The sequence below is a fragment of the Myxocyprinus asiaticus genome, chromosome 4, assembly GCF_019703515.2.
Source record: "Myxocyprinus asiaticus isolate MX2 ecotype Aquarium Trade chromosome 4, UBuf_Myxa_2, whole genome shotgun sequence".
Classification (NCBI taxonomy): Eukaryota; Metazoa; Chordata; class Actinopteri; order Cypriniformes; family Catostomidae; genus Myxocyprinus; species Myxocyprinus asiaticus.
This window is the reverse complement of record NC_059347.1, coordinates 12,483,917-12,506,264: the sequence shown is the minus strand read 5'-3', so window position 1 is coordinate 12,506,264 and position 22,348 is coordinate 12,483,917. Positions and strand designations below refer to the sequence as shown.

Sequence of the window (22,348 nt, the reverse complement as noted above, 5' to 3'; positions counted from 1 at the left end):
AGGTAGTTCTGGTTGTACCTGTCGGTAGGACTTAAGAATCTATCATTTAAAATGTTTCCTGCACATACCTTTAACTGTAGGATGAGTGGTCTTGTGAAGGATAATGAGTGGTTATCCTAAAGAAAGTCTAATGCAAAACTAAACTTAACTATGAAATGAAATTGTTAACTACATGTGGTACAAGACGGTGTAGATGGATGAGCTTGTGGAATTTGTCTCTTGATTGACACTAGACATACTGTAGATAAGGTCAAGCCAGAGCTCTTTTATTCTTGTACAGTACAAGTGCCACTTGTTAAAGAAAACAGTACATGTGTTGCTTTGTAAAATAGTGTCAGGATTTTACAAGATTTAATAGTAATTTGTTACAATGAAATACTAGAATACAGTTGCCATGTAAATGTAATAAACTGTGGAACTTTTCTAAAAATAATAATAATAATACTTTGAAAGTATGGCAACTAATAGCCATATAGCAATATATAGTAAATATTCACTAAAATTGCACAATGACTGACATTTTTTTTTTATTATTATTTTTTATTTTAATGAAACACTTTTCATGAACCACACCATGGAGACTGAGTTGTGCTAACATCTGAAAATGCACCCATGTGATGAATTGACAGACATTTTTATGTGATGTAGTTGAGTAAAAGATGTTTATTGAGTTCCACAGAGAGCCAGCAGAATCTTCTCGTAATCTCCACTAGTTTCCTTCTGTAAAACCAAACACACAACCTACTTTAGTGTACAAATTAACCAATATTGTTAAATTAATGGATTTAAAAAGACTTAGAGCTCTATTTTTGTGACCACACTAGGTGCAGTGCAACACACAACGATTGTGTGCAACGTCTTAATTAATTTTCGTGAGAGTGCTAATTCAAAGCACAATTTACATGCCAGTGCAAAGCACAAGTGGGCGTGGGTGGGAGTGTTTGCACTATCTGTGGATGTATGTGCGCAAACTGTGGGTGTATTATATGTTAATTAAGTGGCGCAAAGTGCAATTTGCTGTTTTCATGAGAAATAGGTAATTGCACTAAGATGTTTGAGAAGCAGGTCTGTTTTCAGCACAAAATCTAAATTCAGTTCCTGCATTTGCAGTTTGGGGATTCCACCAGAGGAACATCAAATTATGCTCCTGACAATCACTGTTGCAGCCGTTTTATGAAACAAATATTTATGAGATTTGTGTTAAACTTTCTATTGGACATGGTTTATTTTTCAATTATTATAATTATTATTATTATTATTATTATTATTATGTTTATATTTAGAATTGTATTTATGATCTAATTTGTATTGGTATGTTTCCACCTGTTGTCATAGAGTGATTTTTTAATCACTGAAAAGGAGCCGGTGGAAGAGGTTGGAGAGGGTAAAATTTTTAGATTTGGGGAGGTGGTTTTATATGATTGTTTAACCACTTTGTTATTTTGATTATATTTTCAATTGGTTTGAAATGTTATTTTGAATTTAGAAATATTTTGATTTAAGTTTTTTTGTGTGTGTGTGTTTTTGAATTTAATTTATAAAGCAAATTCATCTGGTAGAAGTGAAGTGTGTGCAAAAAAAAAAAAAAAAAGAAAAAAAAATCCCTTGATCCACAGCCTAACCTTGAAGGCCGATAAAATCACTGTTAATCCTAGCCATGATTTTTGTGTCTCTTGATACATTTGATTAATAATACTTTCACTCTTTATAATTAATGAAGCCAACATCCAAATTCTGATGGGAACGCATGTTCCATGTGTGTAAAAGAAGAAATATGCCTGACATTCAACAAGGACGCAGTTAATGCACAAAATAACATAAGTCCATATATCTATTCTTCTAATTCATAGCATATAGCCCATTTACACTACCAAATTCTTATGAATGTGCTGTCTTTGTTTATATCTCTGGTGCTTGACAGGGAATGGACTATATAATAGGATGCAGACGGTGCAATAACCAGAGAAGTACCTCAAAATTAAATTTCACTTGACCCAGCCCATTAGCTCTTTGCACACACAATTTCACCAAACCCACATTACAACTAGACTTTGCGTATGCTTGCACGAAAATACCAAAACTTCATGGCCATGCCCACTGACTTTGCACTTATGAGTTATCGTATAGCGCTGTGCTTAATGATAACACTCTTAAAATAGGGCCCTTAAAGTCAACATGAAATGGCATTCGCAACCCTTTTTGATGTATTTCAGACTAAAAAAATCTAGGGTGGGACATGATTTTATCCGTTGCAATTTATCACGGGAACTGTTCATTGCTGGCTTGAATACATCCACATGGGGAGATCCTTTAAGGTTTCCTTGAAGTGAGGTGTGTCTATATCACAAAAATCTAAACACTGAGATGCCTTAAGGTTCAGTGATTGGCTCTCTTCTCTTCTCAATATACACAAACACACTAGGCCCAATTATAAAGGCACACAGCTTAACTTATCACTACGACATGGATGATACACAGCTCTACCTGACAACCCTTCGATCATAGCTCATATCCCAGCCATCCTTTCAGACGTCTTGGCCTGAATAAAGGAACCACCTACAGCTCAACCTTCAGCAGGTGAAAAAGGATATGGAAGGGATTTGAATTTATCCATCTGGAATTGACTGGATCGTGGAAAGTTTTCTCTACATATTTTCAGTTTTGCAGATAAATGGGTTTCACCATTGTGTGCAGTGAGACTTTTTCTTTGAAACCCTCCTCCACCCCAGCAGCACTAGCCTAGATCTGCTACATTGTTTGTAAGGTTTATTTGTGCATGTGTTTGATGCAGCATATCTTGCGTTTTGTCTAACTGTCCAGCAGCAGCATGGCAACATGCTTAACTCAGTATGTTGTGTATTTTCTAAGTCCGCCAAGACCAATATCCAATCAATATATCATACCCACATTTACATGCTAAATCCTTTTGAGAGTGGTCATGACTGAAATAATGTTTATCGATGAATCATGCACAACAGGACCAGGGACATGTATTAAGAATCTAAATAGGGTTACATTTAGATTTCATGTTGACTTAAGGAAGTAGGTTTAAGATTTTTAGACCACACATTCTGAATCATGGACACTAACCAGAATGTCTTCTTGAAGAGTTTTGCCATACATCCTCTTGTATTCTTGAATGATTTTCAGCAGGTCGATTTCTGAACGGCTTACAATGATTCTAGTCAGTGTGTCAGTGTTGGTTCCCAATCCCTAGAAAGCCATATCAGAGTTAAATTCATGTGAAAATTCCTAAAAATATCAAAACCTTGTGCAGCACATACTGTGTTGGTATTGAATGGATTTACTGGAATAAGTTTCATAAATTCCATGGGAAGTTTACCTTCATAGCCAGATGGAGCTTTTCTGCAAAGAAGGCAGGTTTATTCCAAGCAGATTTCACTAAAACAATAAAGAGACAGTAAGAACACTGCTAAGTTTGTATATCATTGTTTGGTGTCTTTATGTGTGCACAAATGTGAATTAGTTAATCTTGCTTCATTGTATCTTATCTTTGTGCGATAAGGGTTTGTGTAATAGTGCTGACTGCACCCATCTCAACATGCAAAGCTGGAAAAACAGGCTTTTCTAAAAGCTCCTTTCATTTGAATAGACTTTCGAACATGTTTTTGTTGAGTGCCTTCATTTAGATGGCCACTGATGCATCTAATATGTCTAGCCTGGGTGTCTCCCACACCCACATACATACACACAGATTAAATTGAAGGCTTGTTTCCTTACCTAAGGTCATCAGACAGTCCTCAAGGCTTCCATGCAGCTCACCCTCCAGGGCTTTAGCAAAATTCTGCTTGCTGTATTGGCCATAATACTTGAAAACTGCAGATGCATTTTAAATAACACTGTTACTGCCTCAAACAGATCAACTATACCTAAAAATAATCTAATACAATACATGGCCAAACATATATAGGCACCCCCTTTTAATTGATGGATTTAGGTATTTCAGGTGCATATAATCAAACATACTGTACATCCATGCAATCAAACATTTTCAGAAGAATGGGGCATACTAAAGAGGTCAGTGGTTTTTAAATATTGATCTTTTTTCGCACCAAAAGGATTGTATAACTTTAGAAGACTTTAATTTAACCGCTGGAGTTGTATCAATGATGTTTATGCTGACCGTCTGTGATTTTTGGAGCTTCAAAAATCAGATCACCATCCACTTGATTTTAAGGACCTACTGAGCTAAGATATTTTTCTAATTTTCTTCAAATGTGTTCTGGTGAAGAAAGAAATTCATACACACCTGGGATATCATGAGGGTAAGTAAATAATGAGATAATTTTCATTTTTGGGTGAACTATCCCTTTAATGCCCATAATTTTGAAATCGAATGTTCAACAAGCACATATGAGTGTGGTGTTTGGGTTTGACAAAATTTTGGCCATGTATTGTATAATATCTTTGGTTGTAATCCATCATATGGTTTCCTCCACTTACTTTTGCACAACTGAGCTTCGCTCCTGGATGTCAGGACATCAATCAGGACAGAGCACACAGTGCCAACACGATGTTCTCCTGCTTCAAAGAGAGTCTGAAACAGCAACATAACAAAGTCAAAGCCAGTATTGTATTTATTATTTTGATGGACAATGCATATTTAAATGTCCCATTTTACAGTAGGCAATGTTTCAACCTTTGCCTGTGGTCAATAAATAGTTAACAAAATGTTGAGTTTTAAATAGAGAATGTGAAATTAATGTAACCATTCGGGCTGTCAATTAACGTGTTAATTTAGTGATTAATTAAATAAAAAATAACGCGTTAAGAAAATTAACGCAATTAATCATGTACCGACCGTAATAGGGAATGTTTCTACCACCTCTGTTTTTGCGAATCTGTGGCAGTAGGGGGCAGTCAGCACAACTCCTGCTGTACAGGCAACGTGCCTTGTCAAACCAACGGAGCAACAGGTAGCACAGCCTTCCACAGCTGACGTACTCTTACACTCAAAGACAGCTGGACCAAGTTCAACAGAATGCAAATATTTCAAGACGCATTTTTCAATGTTTCAAACTATGTTTAACTTGACACAAAGTCCTAAAACATGCTGCTTATGGCTAGAGATGCTGAAAACTAGTAAGACGTGACACAACCAGTGTGATGCTCCAAAATCATCTGATGCATGAGTACATAGACCAACAATTAAAAAGTAACACAGACAGAAGTAGGCTATGTTCAATGATATGGAAATAAAACAAACAATATTTTGAATTTGAAGCCCCTTTTGTACTGTATTAATGCTTTACTTGTCTGCTGCCACAATATACACCAATCAGCCACAACATTAAATCTATCTGCCTAATATTGTGTAGGTCCCCCTCGTGCCACCAAAACAGCGCCAACCCGCATCTCAGAATAGCATTCTGAGATGATATTCTTCTCACCACAATTGTAGAGAGCGGTTATCTGAGTTACCATAGACTTGTCCGACAAAAAATATTTTAAATCTTAGTTTTTATTTTTTAATACTAAATTAATTTGAAATGGATATAATTGTAGACAAAGTTCTCAGCTAACGAACCATCTAAGGGAACAGGTTTTTATAAAAACACAGTTTTTTCTGAAAATTGACATTTATTCATTTCATAACTTACATCTTACTGTAATTTGTGTCAACTCCGTCAGACACACTAAAAAGCATGTTAATTTAATTATATCCATCCAACAAGAGTGTAAAGTCTTTAATTATCTAATAATGGTGTTCAGTAAAGGAGTTAAGTGATAAAATACATTCTATAATTTTTTTTCCCCCTGTTTTTCCTGAGTTGGCAAAATTGAATATTTTTCCATCGTAACCATGTGTTTAACACTGGAGCCTTTTTCTTTTTTTTCCCTTAGTTGAAGCTGCCTCAATAACCTAAACTTAAATGGCAAAATGATTCCACAATTCTTAACAGAAATTATCACAACTGGATGATGGAGTTGACGTGCTGAAGCTGTGATTGCAGAAAATTCAACATTGTCTGTTTAAAATATTTAAAAAAATGTTATTTACCAGACCACGTGTCCTACTGTTGCATCCACCATGAGCAGGAAGTGGGAAAAGGGTTTTCAGAGTTATAGCTGACCATGATATTGTCTGATTGTTTGTGTCTGAGTTGACGCAAAGTGAGGACACAAATTTGATTGGCAGTTTTTTATGGAAAATACAATTTACAGTTTACTGTATGTATTGTTTGATAACTATTTATGAATTTGTTGCATTTTAAACACTTTGTTTGGTCGTTTAACATTGTGACTTCTTGCTGAGGACAGGTTAAGTTACATGTGCTTCTAAGTATAAAGCATGTATTTTAAAAACTTCAAATTAAATGATTACAAAATATTTTAATAAGTAGTAAATGCCCGGAGTATTCACATTTCCTTTAGACTGAACTTTTCCAGTATTTTACTTATTATAAATGTTTTGGTTTTTAAAGGGGTCATCCACCCAAAAATCAAGATTCTCTCATTATTTACTCACCGCTATGATATCTCAGGTGTGTTTGACTTTCTTTCTTCATCAAAACACATTTAAAGAAAAATAGAAAGATATCTAAGCTCAGTAGGTCCCTAAAATACAAGTGGATGGTGATTCGACTTTTGAAGCTCCAAAAATCACAGACAGTCAGAATAAACATCATCGATACGACACCAGCGGTTAAATTAAAGTCTTCTAAAGCATTATGATTGCTTTATGTGTGAAAAAATATCAATATTTAAGTGCTTTTTAACAATAATCCAATGCTTCTGGTAAGCTTCACGAGAGGGTAGAATTCAAGCAGTCTCTCTGATGTATTCACGTTGGCATTTTACGGACGTAATCTCATGTTCTCCTCTCGGTTGAGACATCCAGTCTAAGCACACAAATGCACCATTGTGAGTAAAGAAACAGATAAATACAGATCTAAACCAAAACCAATGAGGCTTCTGTACAGCATTCCTCCTACTCACTTGTAAACAGCGCTGCTCTTCCACTTGTGTCGCACATGCGTCAGTTCTCGCGTGTCTCAAATGCCAGTGCAATTACGTCATGTGCATTCTGCTGCTGACCGGAAGCGATGATTTAGAGTTAAAAAAGCACTTACATATTGATCTTTTTCACACCAAAAGTGATCGTGTTGCTTTAGAATTTAGATTTTTGGTGCTTCAAAAGTCGAATCACCATCCACTTGCATTTTAAGGACTTACTGAGCTAAGATATTTGTTCATTTTCTTCAAATGTGTTCTGCCAAAGAAAGAAACTCATACACACCTGGAACATCATGAGGGTGAGTAAATGATGAGATCATTTTTGGGTGAACTATCTCTTTAACATAAAGGTGACTTTTGTATGTAGGACATGTTTAGTCCCTTATCTCAAGAATCAGTGAATTGTAATTATTTTTAACAATATAATAATAATCATTTTTAACACTATTAATAAATATTGGTTAAGTATTAATATATTGTAAATATTGATATACAGTATGCATAAATCAATACTATAATAATTTTTAATTGATTGACAGCCCTGATAACTATTTAATGAGCATCAACTGAAGCATTGTCCCTCGTGAGGAGCCCTCCCCATGTGAACTATTACCTTGTGTTAAGACCTGCGATTCGGGGCCTGGGTAGCTCAGCGAGTATTGACGCTGACTACCACCCCTGGAGTCGCGAGTTTGAATCCAGGGTGTGCTGAGTGATTCCAGCCAGGTCTCCCCTGCAACCAAATTGGCCCGGTTGCTAGGGAGGGTAGAGTCACATGGGGTAACTTCCTCATGGTCGCTATTAAGTGGTTCTCACTCTCAATGGGGCACATGGTATGTTGCACGTGGATCACGGAGAGTAGCATGAGCCTCCACATGCTGTGAGTCTCCGCGGTGTCATGCACAGCAAGCCATGTGATAAGATGCATGGATTGACGGTCTCAGAAGCGGAGGCAACTGAGACTTGTCCTCCGGCACCCGGATTGAGGTGAGTAACCGTGACACCATGAGGACCTAGTAAGTAGTTGGAATTGGGCATTCCAAAGTTGGAGAGAAAAGGGGATAAAAAAATTAATTAAAAAAGACCTGCGAGTCTACCTGCCTTAATCCACAGTGGAAGGCCAATCATGACAAGGCACAACACACAACGTTAACTGGGGTCTACTGAGCAACTTCATCAAAGAGCTAGAGTAGATGGCACATCTCATCTTATTAGACCATTTGACATCCTTTCTGAACTGGGCATCACAGGAACTGTACTTCACTAGCTTTAGTCCTTCCTCATAGGCAGATCTCTCCAGGTTTTCTGGAGGGAAGGGATGTCAAAGTAACATTTGCTATTCACTCTGCCTCAAAGTTAAGTGCTTGGCCCTCTCTTCTTCTCGATTTACACAACTTGTTGGGCCCAATCACAACAGCACACAACTTCCCCTATTAATAGTACCTGGATGATACTGAAGAATTTAGTGTATTTTTAATTATCTGTAGTCAGATGTATTTATATTGTGACTGTGCCTCAGATGCAATCAACTGAATCTTTGTTTGTAAAGGTGAACCAAATGTAAAATACAACCAGAATGACAAAGGGACAGTGTGATCACAGGTCTCCATCTGGTCACTGCTTTGCAGGGACATTAACCAGATCAACAAAGGGTCAGTTTTGAGGAAAACCATACAAACAGTACTGTATCTCTTCAGGTATAAAGTTCTGACACACAGACAGAACTTCGGGTTAAGATTCAGAAGAGCTCTGCTACACAATCATCATCTATAAACTCATTTCCCCATGAGCAATTGTTCTGGCTTACTCTTCTTTATGTATTAGAAGAACTCTTATACATTGGCGAGCCACCCCATATCTGGTCAGCCAAATACAAGAAGATTTAACAATATGCAAGCTGCGCAGGTTGTCCCAGACTGACAACCTCCCAATTTCATATCCCAGCCAGCCTTTAAGACATCTCGGAACCTTCTGCTAAAACTTGCGAAAATGAAACCCCCTGTCAGCACATCGAACCCAACCACAACATCACTGCACAGCTGGGAGCATCCAGCTGAATGCTGGATCTTGCTTGTGGGTGGTGTATTTAAAGTGAAATTGAAATCTTACTGACTTTTGGCTTTTTTTTATGCCATCACTTAACAATCTTAGAGCTCATGGCTCAGAAAGTCTAGATAGGTTTATAGGTTATCGCTGAAAAATAGTATTTTACTTCTGGAAACCAACTTAACTATCTAATTTCGCTCAGAGCAGGTCATTACAAAATGCTTTAGACATGAGTTCTGTAAAGAAATGAGCTCATGTGAATGGAGATTGTGTTATTTTTATCAACTGTTGTAGTGTAGTGGTTTTCCACAGTGGAATTACCTTTGCATCACTCTTTGCCAGTCCATCGTCAATGTTTTGGTCCTCGCACCTGGTAGCCTGAGGTTATGAGATATTGTAATATTTCACAATTTAGTCCATACACATAATAGAATTCGTTGTTGTTGTGTAACAATTATACATGGCACAATGCCATTTTTGTACCTTGCAAAGAGCAAGCAGGACAGTCTCGAGATGTCCACTAGTTTCACTTTTAATATCTTCCTCCAGTAGCTCTCCATAGACTGTGAAAGAGAATGAGGTGAACAACACGCACATCTACATTTCGGAATATGATGCATGAATTTTTTTTTTCTTGTTACCTTCTTTGAAAGTATTCTTCATTGCTGAGATCTCCTTATTTGATCTGGTCCCCAGAATTTCACTTAAGAGCGCCTCATTTGTTCCAAGATTCTGGTTGTTAATTACATTTTAGTGTTAAAGTCTTTGAATAAAGACACATGCAAAATTAGATAATTGTGTACACAGTCACTAGTACTCACTTTTAAGGAGCATATATAAAAAAATATTTTTAAAACAAAGTATGTACTTTGTACCTTCATGGCTCTTTTCATTTCAAAAGCATCATACTCAGGTGGTGTCATCAACAAGGCAAGGACCACCTCCTCAAAATGAGACTTAAGAGCCTTTTTCAAATCATTCGCCAAAGGCTAAAGCAAAAGAATTAAAAAAAAAAGTTATTCACATGTTTCTCTTTATCCATATTTCAGTATTGATCTGTATTTCATTATTTTTACTCTTAATAAGCATCAAAAAAAAAAAAAAAAAAACTAAATAAAAAATAAGCTAAACTAAACATAGTCATCAAGTTTTTACAAAATGCAAAAGATGAAATATTTTTCTTTGTACAAGGCACATGAATACTGACTATAAAGAATGTGGTGTGGTGTTTTTGTCACATAGTCCCTATTTTTGTGTTGACTTTTATGTTGAAATTCTTGTTTAGTGTCTGTTTCCTGTTAGTTTGTAGTTCTTTTTGTAGTTTCATTTTATGATTGGTTTTCCCCTGCTTGTTTTCCCCAGGTGTTCCTCGTTTCCTTGTTTGCCCATGTGTATTTAAGCCCTTGTTTCAGCTGGTTTCTTTGTCACTCTTTACATGTGTTGTCATGTTCTGTGCCTGATTTCCCGTGTTTCTGTTTCATTTTATTCCGAGTTACTTTGTTCATCTTTTGTTTTTCATTAAAGCTGCATTTAGATCCTCGTTCCTCATCTGCCTCGTCACAGTTTTGATATTTGTTAGCTATGTCATTATTAGAATTTTTTTTAACTGATCTTCAACCCTGTAAAATGTAACCCTAAAACTTTTGGAATTAAAAAGGGGTTCTCCCAAAACATGTTTTGACAAAGTAATGTCATGGATTATCTTTTTTTTCCCAATTATAATGTGTGATATTACACGTTTTTAGCTTAGCATTAGTAAAAGACCACAGTTTCTTGATCTTTAACTTTCCAATAATTTCGCCATGAGTCTGGTCTGTTTCAGATTACTTAGGTAATACAGAGAACAATGGTACACAATGTTCCAAGGTCAACCATATTGCCAGTCAACTATTTTGAATCTTTTGTAAAATACTGTATATGAGTCGACCAATTCATTTAGTTTAAGAAGTTCTGAATTTTTTTTTCAAATTGTAATAGTAATTTTTCACATTATTAATGTCCTGACTAAACATTGTGATCAGTTGAATGCCACTTTGGTGAATAAAAGTACCAATTTCTTTCCATAAGAGCAAAATCTGTAAATTATTCAAAACTTTTGGCCGCCAGTATATGTATGTAAATTTGACTCATGATTGGTGAAGAGCTGATTTTTGCCAATTTTACTCTTCTCCCCATATCCATTCCAGGTAAGTAAAGAAACACGGTTACTGAATGCTGTCAGCCATAGGAGAATGTTTTATTTTAAATTATGAACACAAAAGGTGTAAATAAATCATCATGATCAGGGAAGTTGGGCAGTGCAGAGAAGGGTTTGGTTTAGGTAGGGCGGGGCAGGGTGGGCGGGAGGACACATGCGCGCCTTTCATCCGGCGGGGAGCAAGGGTCATAACAGCAGTGCGGTTACCTGTTCCCTGGACCATTATCTTTAGAGAAGAGGCACCATTATGTGACAAATCAGGTGTGTTTCATCTTGCTGCCAGAGATATATTTAAGTTCCATCACAATACATATTCTACTAGATAAACTGAATGCTGTTAGATTATATAATGTTTCAGAATATACTATAAAACACTGCTGTGCAAATCATATCAGCCACAATTTACATCAGGCTGCAAGTAGCATGAGCCACTTTTTACGATAAGTGTAAATGGCATCTCCCATACCTTAATTTGGTAATTGAATTCTATCTTATTTGTTTGCACCGTCTAGGAATTTCTTTAAATGTAATTATTAATTCGTGCATGTGATTGGCATCTTTGGTTTAAAAAATAAAAATAAAAAATCTTTCAATTTTGCACTTCTAAAGTAGTTATACCAGTGCTAATAAAGTACAGTTGATAGTTTTGCATTTTTAAGCTTTATACTTTTGACTAAATTGACTTGTGTATTTGCACAGTATAAGCTTGCTTAGTTATTGATGTTGGGTATGGCGATGCTTACATAAAATACAGCCTATTACAACAATACTTGCTTTGAGAATAAAATATAAAGAGAGTGAGCGATTTCAGGTTTGGGTCTGGTTTGGGATTAAAATCTAACAATATGGTTTGGATTCAAGCTTAAATTCTAATGATACGGGTCGGATTGGTCACGCAGACCTCTACTGTGATGTTTGTTCTCACCTTTCCTGCACTCTGCTGATACGCTTCTTTGATCTGTTGTCTCTGTGCATTGCTCCTCTTCGCCAGCACCTCCACAATAGTGGCTTCATCCACACCTTCATGAGGAAAACAGACTAAAATCAATGCAGTTTATCACATAAACAGCTCTGTCTGTTTATGATCATACCAATTCTAGTAATGCTAATAAGTAATTCTGATGAATCTTGGTGTGTACATGTTTTATAAATGTGCAGAGAGTGCACATGATTAATGGTGAATAATCAGTAATGGATAAGGGCAATAGCTAAAAGTCTACATGTTCCTACACAGCTCTATATTGGGTGATAAGTACAGTGCATCCGGAAAGTATTCACAGTGCTTCACTTTTTCCACATTTTGTTATGTTACAGCCTTATTCCAAAATGGATTAAATTCATTATTTTCCTCAAAATTCTACAAACAATACCCCATAATGACAACGTGAAAGAAGTTTGTTTGAAATCTTTTTAAAAATAAAAAATGAAAAAAATCACATGTACATAAGTATTCACAGCCTTTGCCATGACACTCAAAATTGAGCTCAGGTGCATCCTGTTTCCACTGATCATCCTTGAGATGTTTCTACAACTTGATTGGAGTCCACCTGTGGTAAATTCAGTTGATTGGACATGATTTGGAAAGGCACACACCTGTCTATATAAGGTCCCACAGTTAACAGTGCATGTCAGAGCACAAACCAAGCCATGAAGTCCAAGGAATTGTCTGTAGACCTCCGAGACAGGATTGTATTGAGGCACAGATCTGGGGAAGGGTACAGAAAAATTTCTGCAGCATTGAAGGTCCCAATGAGCACAGTGGCCTCCATCATCCGTAAATGGAAGAAGTTTGGAACCACCAGGACTCTTCCTAGAGCTGGCCGCCCGGCCAAACTGTGCGATCAGGGGAAAAGTACCTTAGTCAGGGAGGTGACCAAGAACCCGATGGTCACTCGACAGAGCTCCAACGTTTCTCTGTGGAGAGAGGGAGAACAACATCCAGAAGAACAACCATCTCTGCAGCACTCCACCAATCAGGCCTGTATGGTAGAGTGGCCAGACGGAAGCCACTCCTCAGTAAAAGGCACATGACAGCCTGCCTGGTGTTTGCCAAAAGGCACCTGAAGGACTCTCAGACCATGAGAAACAAAGATTGAACTCTTTGGCCTGAATGGCAAGCGTCATGCCTGGAGGAAACCAGGCACCGCTCATCACCTGGCCAATACCATCCCTACAGTGAAGCATGGTGGTGGCAGCATCATGCTGTGGGGATGTTTTTCAGCGGCAGGAACTGGGAGACTAGTCAGGATCGAGGGAAAGATGAATGCAGCAATGTACGGAGACATCCTTGATGAAAACCTGCTCCAGAGCGCTCTGGACCTCAGACTGGGGTGATTCGTTTATCTTCCATCAGGACAATGACCCTAAGCACACAGCCAAGATAACAAAGGAGTGGCTCCGGGACAACTCTGTGAATGACCCTTGAGTGGCCCAGCCAGAGCAAAGACTTGAACCTGACTGAACATCTCTGGAGAGATCTGAAAATGGCTGTGCTCCCTATCCAACCTGATGGAGCTTGAGAGGTCCTGCAAAGAAGAATGGGAGAAACTGCCCAAAAATAGGTGTGCCAAGCTTGTAGCATCATACTCCAAAAGTCTTGAGGCTGTAATTTGTGCCAAAGGTGCTTCAACAAAGTATTGAGCAAAGGCTGTGAATACTTATGTACATGTGTGGGTTTTTTTTTTTTTTTTTTTATAAATTTGCAAAGATTTCAAACAAACTTCTTTCACATTGTCATTATGGGGTATTGTTTGTAGAATTGAGGAAAATAATGAATTTAATCAATTTTGGAATAAGGCTGTAACATAACAAAATGTGGAAAAAGTGAAGTGCTGTGAATACTTTCCGGATGCACTGTATGTTATATGGCACTGATTCTATGCCAGACTCTCAGAGATATAAGTCTGGTTGAGCCCTTATAATTAACTAAAGTGCAAATACTAATATGCACGGGCTTACCTGGGCTTAAGCCCAGGGGCCTGTGGCAGCAGGGGTGCCCCGTTGCGGTATTGTCCCGTCGCTGTTCTCCGGAGGGCGTATGTAAATGCGTTCTGCGGAAGACGCTGATGTAAACTACCCTGAACATGCAGTAAACTATACACATTCATACATATTAAATACTTACATACAGTATAGGGGCATCACTGCAGCATGCTTATTGTGTTTATTTAGAGTCCAGTAACCATAGTGTCACCATGGTATTCTGTAGTAAAATCATAGTAACCACAAAATTAAGGCAGATGCTATTTACACTAAGTGTAATTAGCAACAAAAAACATCTGTATTAACGCCATATTACTGTAGTAACACCATTGATAATTGCATTAAAACTATAAAAAAACAACTGGTCACTACAATAATACTATAGTAAAACCATGGCTAATTTTACCCAGATCAAACCTTTCTCTCAACAATCCTACCTTCACAGTGACCAAATCACTGTGAGGAAATCAACCTTAATGTTAATTTTTGTCATATTAAAGGAAATATTAAGAGTGGAGACAGGAAACAGAATGGGAAAAAGTGGGACAAAAGGTGGATTTGAACCTGGATCATCCACACACAAAAATGCACAGCCACACCATTGTTACACCATACACCACTGCAGCAACACTAGGTGTGCAGTTTGTCTTCAATTTTTGTGTTTCCATTGTGGTGTTTCTATTGGAGTGCAAATAGTTGCACTATGCTGCAGCTGCTATTTACACCTAGTGCAATTTGTCACACCATTAATGGGTTAAAATAATCCAGCATATTAAAACATATGATGGGGACATGAAAATGTACTGCATTGTAAGAATGGCCTACCCCTAAACCACCTGTCACCAGACCAACTCAATTCTTAATTAAGACTGAAATATACAGGTGCATCTCAATAAATTAGAATGTCGTGGAAAAGTTCATTTATTTCAGTAATTCAACTCAAATTGTGAAACTCATGTATTAAATAAATTCAATGCACACAGACTGAAGTAGTTTAAGTCTTTGGTTCTTTTAATTGTGATGATTTTGGCTCACATTTAACAAAAACCCACCAATTCACTATCTCAAAAAATTAGAATACATCATAAGACCAATAAAAAAAACATTTTTAGTGAATTGTTGGCCTTCTGGAAAGTATGTTCATTTACTGTATATGTACTCAATACTTGGTAGGGGCTCCTTTTGCTTTAATTACTGCCTCAATTCGGCGTGGCATGGAGGTGATCAGTTTGTGGCACTGCTGAGGTGGTATGGAAGCCCAGGTTTCTTTGACAGTGGCCTTCAGCTCATCTGCATTTTTTGGTCTCTTGTTTCTCATTTTCCTCTTGACAATACCCCATAGATTCTCTATGGGGTTCAGGTCTGGTGAGTTTGCTGGCCAGTCAAGCACACCAACACCATGGTCATTTAACCAACTTTTGGTGCTTTTGGCAGTGTGGGCAGGTGCCAAATCCTGCTGGAAAATGAAATCAGCATCTTTAAAAAGCTGGTCAGCAGAAGGAAGCATGAAGTGCTCCAAAAGTTCTTGGTAAACGGGTGCAGTGACTTTGGTTTTCAAAACACACAATGGACCAACACCAGCAGATGACATTGCACCCCAAATCATCACAGACTGTAGAAACTTAACACTGGACTTCAAGCAACTTGGGCTATGAGCTTCTCCACCCTTCCTCCAGACTCTAGGACCTTGGTTTCCAAATGAAATACAAAACTTGCTCTCATCTGAAAAGAGGACTTTGGAACACTGGGCAACAGTCCAGTTCTTCTTCTCCTTAGCCCAGGTAAGACGCCTCTGACGTTGTCTGTGGTTCAGGAGTGGCTTAACAAGAGGAATACGACAACTGTAGCCAAATTCCTTGACACGTCTGTGTGTGGTGGCTCTTGATGCCTTGACCCCAGCCTCAGTCCATTCCTTGTGAAGTTCACCCAAATTCTTGAATCGATTTTGCTTGACAATCATAAGGCTGCGGTTCTCTTGGTTGGTTGTGCATCTTTTTCTTCCACACTTTTTCCTTCCACTCAACTTTCTGTTAACATGCTTGGATACAGCACTCTGTGAACAGCCAGCTTCTTTGGCAATGAATGTTTGTGGCTTACCCTCCTTGTGAAGGGTGTCAGTGATTGTCTTCTGGACAACTGTCAGATCAGCAGTCTTCCCTATGATTGTGTAGCCTAGTGAACCAAACTGAGAGACCATTCTGAAGGCTCAAGAAACCTTTGCAGGTGTTTTGAGTTGATTAGCTGATTGGCATGTCACCATATTCTAATTTTTTGAGATAGTGAATTGGTGGGTTTTTGTTAAATGTGAGCTAAAATCAGCACAATTAAAAGAACCAAAGACTTAAACTACTTCAGTCTGTGTGCATTGAATTTATTTAATACACGAGTTTCACAATTTGAGTTGAATTACTGAAATAAATGAACTTTTCCACGACATTCTAATTTATTGAGATGCACCTGTATATTAAAGGGATAGATCACCCAAAAATTTAAATTCTCTCATCATTTACTCACCCTCATGCCATCCCAGATGTGAATGACTTTCTTTCTTCTACAGAACGCAAATTAAGATTTTTAGAAGAATATCTCTGCTCTGTAGGTCCATACAATGCAATGGTTACCTGAACTTTGAATGTCCAAAAATTACATGGAGGCATAAATGTAAACCAAAGACTCCAGTGGTTCCATATCTTCTGAAGCAATATGACTGGTGTGGGTGAGAAACAGATCAATATTTAAGTCCCTTTTTACTATAAATCTCCACCTTTGTCCAGCCCTGACCAGTAGGTAGCTGAATGTGAAAGTCACTTCCATACCAGAATGTGGAAGTGAAAGTGAAAGTGTAGATTTACAGTTTAAAAAGGACTTAAATATTGGTCTGTTTCTCACTCTCACCTATCATATTGCTTCAGAGGATATGGATTTAACCAATGGAGTATTATGGATAACTTTTATACAGCCTTTTGGACCATCAAAGTTCTGATCACCATTCACTTGCATTGTGAGGACCAACAGAGCTGAAATATTCTTTTAAAAATCTTCGTTTGTGTTTTGCAGAAGAAAGTCATCCACATCTGGGATGGCATGAGGGTGAGTAAATAATGAGAGAATTTTCATTTTGAGTGAACTATTTGGGTTGCACCCAAATATAAGCATACACCTTCTTCAACCTGTTTTTTTTCCTAGTAAGAATCAGTGCCATGTAGCTTATGGCTCTCTGCTTTTGAACTATGACATCATTCGAGGAATGCATTCTAGGAAAGTTCTTCTAGGTTCTGCAGGGGTATGTCCTCTGCACTTTTTCTATGTTACATTATAACAGCAGTTGAACAAAAATACAACATATTATATCTGGGCTGTCATCCTTGTTTTCATCAAAACACACATACAAAAAGTGTCCAAAAGTCTATCTACTTGAATCACAAATATGAGGACAATGATTTGCTTGTTTAACTTTGCATTTAGCACGAAACCTCTACCTTTGGTTTCAATGGCTTTTTTCAATTTTGCAGCATCATTTTGGGCATTAAAGTTAGGATCAGCCTTGATTGTTCCAAAGTATGCTGTCTCAGCGGGACCACCTTTATAACCCTAATAAAACATCAAGCACAAAAGTTTACTCAGGAGAATTCAAACGTAACAGACACTGAATGTCAGATACTGTAGGTGTGTGTATATTTGTTAGTGTTTACCTACCTTGGTGCTGTCATCATTACATATTTTATCGAGAAATTTCTGGAAGAATGCCATCTTGCTCCTTTGGAAAAGGTCAAACAAGCTACAAAATGCATAAGGTTGAGCTTATGAGCTTATGAACGGTCATTGCAAAATTTGTCCAAATATTTAATAGATTCCGTAATTTCATCTATAACTTGAGATATTGTATACTGAAGAGGTTGTGCAGTAAAATGTGCTTATAAAGTTATCTCACCTGTTTCTGAAGTCTGAGAACTGATCTGAAAAAGGTAATTTTAAGAACAGAACCAGGCCTTTTATTCCTTAAACACACCCACTGGCAAGGCTGGGTTGAGTGGTTAAACAAGGTTAAACCAGTTCTGGTTGTACCTGTCTGTTTGACTTCATCTTTACCTTGAATCCATCATTTGTGACACACGCCTCCAACTGTAGCATACAGTAAGTGATCTTATGCTTGCTAAACTAAACTAAACCAAAATACAAATAAAACTTAAATATTGTTTATATTGTTAACTAGAGATAGACCAATATATTGGCCAGGCCAATTTCTCACATCTGGAGTGGTGGTGGTGTAGTGGACTAAAGCACTGAACAGCGTAAGTGGAAGATTGTTGGTTCAATCCCCACAGCCACCACCATTGTGTCCTTGAGCAAGGCACTTAACTCCAGGTTGCTCCAGGGGGATTGTCCCTGTAATTAGGGCACTGTAAGTCACTTTGGATAAAAGTGTCTGCCAAATGCATAAATGTAAATCTGGGCAGCTACCAATATATCAGCCAGGCTCATTAAACAGACAATTTTTGGCCATTTATATTTAATTGCAATGGGGCTGCTATGATTATATCATACTGATATATCGGCCAGACTGATAAAACAGCCGATATTTGTACATTTGGAGATGATCGCATCTGGGCTGCTACCAGTTATAACATTTAGATACAGTATATCGGCCAGAATAATTAAACAGCCGATATTGAGCCATTTTGAGATTATCACATTGGGTTGCTACCAGTCATAACATTGGGATATATCGGTCAGACTGATTAAACAACCGATATTTGGCCATTTTGAAATTATCGCTTCAAGTTGCTACCAACTGTATCATACCAATAAATATCAGCCAGACTGATTAAACAGACGATTTTTAGCCATTTTGATATTAACACATCGGGGCTTCAGGGTTTTTGTCTAATTTGAGACAAATAAATAATATGTCTGAATGCTTTTAGGTCAGTTGTAATAAGGTATTATGTTATCTAATTTTGCGCACATGCACTCTTCTCCAGAGGGTCAGGGGGTGCCAGAAAGCAATTGTGAAGTAGATCCTCCAGGTCCTTCAACACCTGGTTAGTGCTGTCTTTGTTGTTTCGTCTGTTCTTTTCCTCATTCCTTGCCTAAAACAAATTTGTGTTACAAACAATGACTAAGGAATTAAATGAATTGCTACATTCTACAATATAATGTTTTTGATTTTGGAGTGAAACATGACCATTATGTAACTATGTGTCACCTCCAACTTCTCTTTAAAGACACCATACTACATAAAGGCCAAATATGCCAGCTCTGACGCATCTCATCCAATAGTATCAGAGGTGGCCAAACTATAAAACAACCTGTCCTTGTGATTTTTTGTGTGTATGCATGTGTATGTATGCGTATGTGAGTTTATGTGCTTGTTACCTTGAAGCAAGGGCATAGAATATGCGAGGGACATGTCCCCCTCACTTTCAATAAAACCAAAGTTTGTCCCCTGCACTTTTTCACAGGGCAAATGTGTTTACACTGTGTCTTTCTTACAGCAAATGTCTAAATGTGTAAATGGTAAATTTAAAATGCACTGGTCAATCATGTAATTAATTAAATAAAAAATTTAAATCGATTGAGACCCTTAAAAATATATCTTATATATTTATGTTCGTCTTAGTGCGCTAATCGTTCTGTCCCCATCACTTTTGAAATGCTTGCTACGCCCCTGTCTTGAAGAGTCCACGGTCAAAGGAAGGAGGTAATGACATGATGTGTAAACCACAGGCAGGAGACTCAGGAAGAGGATGAGCAGTAACAGGCCCATATAGAAGTTATTGGATATGGAAGCTTTAAAGACTCACTCGTGAGGGACAATACAGGCCATTACAGCCCAGCACTGGTAGTACATGGAGGTCAGGAGATGCAGGACATTGATGCCCACCAGACCAGGAGCGTAGAACACCCCCATCCTGACAAACAAAGATAAATAGCAGGCTATCTAGAGGTACAGAGCAGTATGGTGGCTAATTCTAAATTTAGGTATACAGGGATCCAATGTTGAGTCAATGGTGATACATTTGTAAGGGGTTACCAAAAAAAAGAAAAAAAAAGAAAAAAAAAGGGGAAGTCACTTCAAGATAAAAACACTTCAATGTCTTTACTTTGGTCCTGTTCAAAAACCTAGAGTGCTGCCTCACTTTCTACTGTCTACATGGGTTGCTACCTGCCTTCTAAGGCAGTATCCTAAATGTAATGGAACCTCATTAAGTTACTCTTTAAAGACAGCAAATCTTGTTAACATTCACTCATGCACATTCACTTGCACCTCACGTGAAGTGTGCAAGGGACTTGACTAGCACTCTAATAGAGTCATTAGCATGCTGCTAAGCTAATAATAACTTCAAAAAGCATGTAACTAAACAAGGCCTTTACCTGTGCATCAACACAGAAGAATTTCTGTTTCTCATTCAGCCCATTGCTAATCATATTGAAGTAGTTATCTTGTTGTATGTATATTCAATCCTACCAGATCATTCCTTAGTTGAAAACCAAACCGAGCACATTGCTGCTTACAGTATGTCAAATTCACCATAGGAAGGCTGGGAATGAAAGAGGTTGTTAGTTATGAAAACCTGAAATGGCTCTGATTGGCTAGGCTACAGATATGGATTGTGATGAGCCTGTATATTGGACTCACCCAGTCAGCCTGCAGGTCCCAGCACCAGCAGTAATTCAGGAAATGCACAGTCAGCGCTCTCAGGAAGTCACCAATCAGGATGGTCAGACACTTCTCCTGTATATCTGATATGGTCAGCTTCACAAACTCCTATTAGATAAATGGGAATTGGAGGTAAATGGTTTGCTTACATCAACAAATATAGATCAAATATGAATAGGCACCATATTTGATTTGAGAGCTGCAGCAAAGGTGAAGACTATCAATGAATAATGACTTCAATTTTGGTCAATTCATCACATAAAGCTATCATATGGCTTCTGAACACTTTGAATATATTGCACATTTGGATTAACTCATGTGGATTAACTTTATGATGCTTTTATAGTGCTTTCTCTGGCGTTTTAGCCCCAAGTCCTGGTTCATTTCTGAATGAGTATTGGCAGAATTTTCATTTTTTGGTGAACTATTCCTTCAATTTCTGTTGGCTTTACAGATTAGAATTATTTGGGAAGGGTGTGTGACATTTTGCTAGTCTCACGGTGGTCTCCCAGCACGGGCTTCTGATGACATCAGCAGGGTGAGTAGGAGGTGGAATGTCTGTGTCTTTGGGTTGTTGGCGGTGTAGTTGGCATAATATTCCTTCATGCACCAAATGCTGGTGTTCTTTATGGACTTCTCTTCTTCAAGCTTAATGAGAGACAAACAGTTTTGTTCATTATACTGTATATTTTTTCTTAAAAAACAATGATTTCCTGTCTTCATCAGGGTTCTTACTTTAGCACTGACCTCATTGAACAGAGCCAGCAGGAATGTGTAAAGGTTTGCAAGGAAGAGAGCAAATATATGTCCCAGCTATCACTTGAGGGCGATACATGGATGGTATTTCTCCAGCTCGCCGATGGTCTCAAAGAGCATTGGACCCACCAGACCCAACAGAGACTTAATGATCTCAAGCTGAGATACAGGGTGTTTACATCATTAGCTGGGCTTTTACACATATTGTAATATTTCTGCAGAAAATTACAAAGAAATTGTACATGCATAGTTATTAAACATACTATAAAAATGTAATTCACAAAAAAAAAAAAAAAAAAAAAAAAGACTAAATTACACCTATGATAAACAGGTGTTCAATTTCGGAGTTCAGAGTAATTTCATTTTTTTTCTTGGGCTTGAAGTAAAAGAAATGTTTAATTGTTCTGTGATTGTAAAAAAAAAAAAAAAAGTCTCATTAAAAGGCAAAGATGGTTTAAAAAATATAGTTTGGAATAATATTTACTTATTATTTTTTAGCAATTTTGTTTTAAAAAACTTTTGTCCACCAAATCAAAATCAGTGTTGTGTAACTAACATGCAGGTAGCCATTGTGTTGACATGTGACCAGAAAATCATAAAACAAAGAGGACACTAATGGCTGAGTGTAAAGGTCATTAAATTTTAATTTATTTTATTATTATATATTATTTAATAAATTTGGCATTTTGACATTTATAAAATGGCACATTTTGGTGTATCCCTATGAA

General features: G+C 37.5%; 1 protein-coding gene and 1 long non-coding RNA gene across 2 annotated transcripts; one reads left to right on the top strand and one right to left on the bottom strand.

Moving 5' to 3' along the window:
- Positions 1-98: 98 nt before the first annotated feature.
- LOC127440092 (annexin A1-like) lies at positions 99-18,048 on the bottom strand. The gene is made up of 12 exons (XM_051696479.1): positions 17,900-18,048; positions 17,683-17,794; positions 12,147-12,241; positions 9,900-10,013; positions 9,666-9,756; positions 9,508-9,587; positions 9,346-9,402; positions 4,465-4,558; positions 3,742-3,837; positions 3,344-3,402; positions 3,091-3,213; positions 99-720 (listed from the first exon to the last, which is right to left on the bottom strand). The coding sequence occupies exons 1-12, from the start codon at positions 17,951-17,953 to the stop codon at positions 664-666; spliced, it is 1,032 nt and encodes a 343-aa protein (XP_051552439.1). The 5' UTR covers positions 17,954-18,048; the 3' UTR covers positions 99-663.
- Positions 18,049-19,201: 1,153 nt separating this feature from the next.
- On the top strand, positions 19,202-21,835 carry LOC127440093 (uncharacterized). Its single transcript, XR_007897068.1, has 3 exons — positions 19,202-19,245; positions 21,319-21,402; positions 21,591-21,835. It is a non-coding gene; the product is annotated as an uncharacterized LOC127440093 (long non-coding RNA).
- The last annotated feature ends 513 nt before the right edge of the window (positions 21,836-22,348 follow it).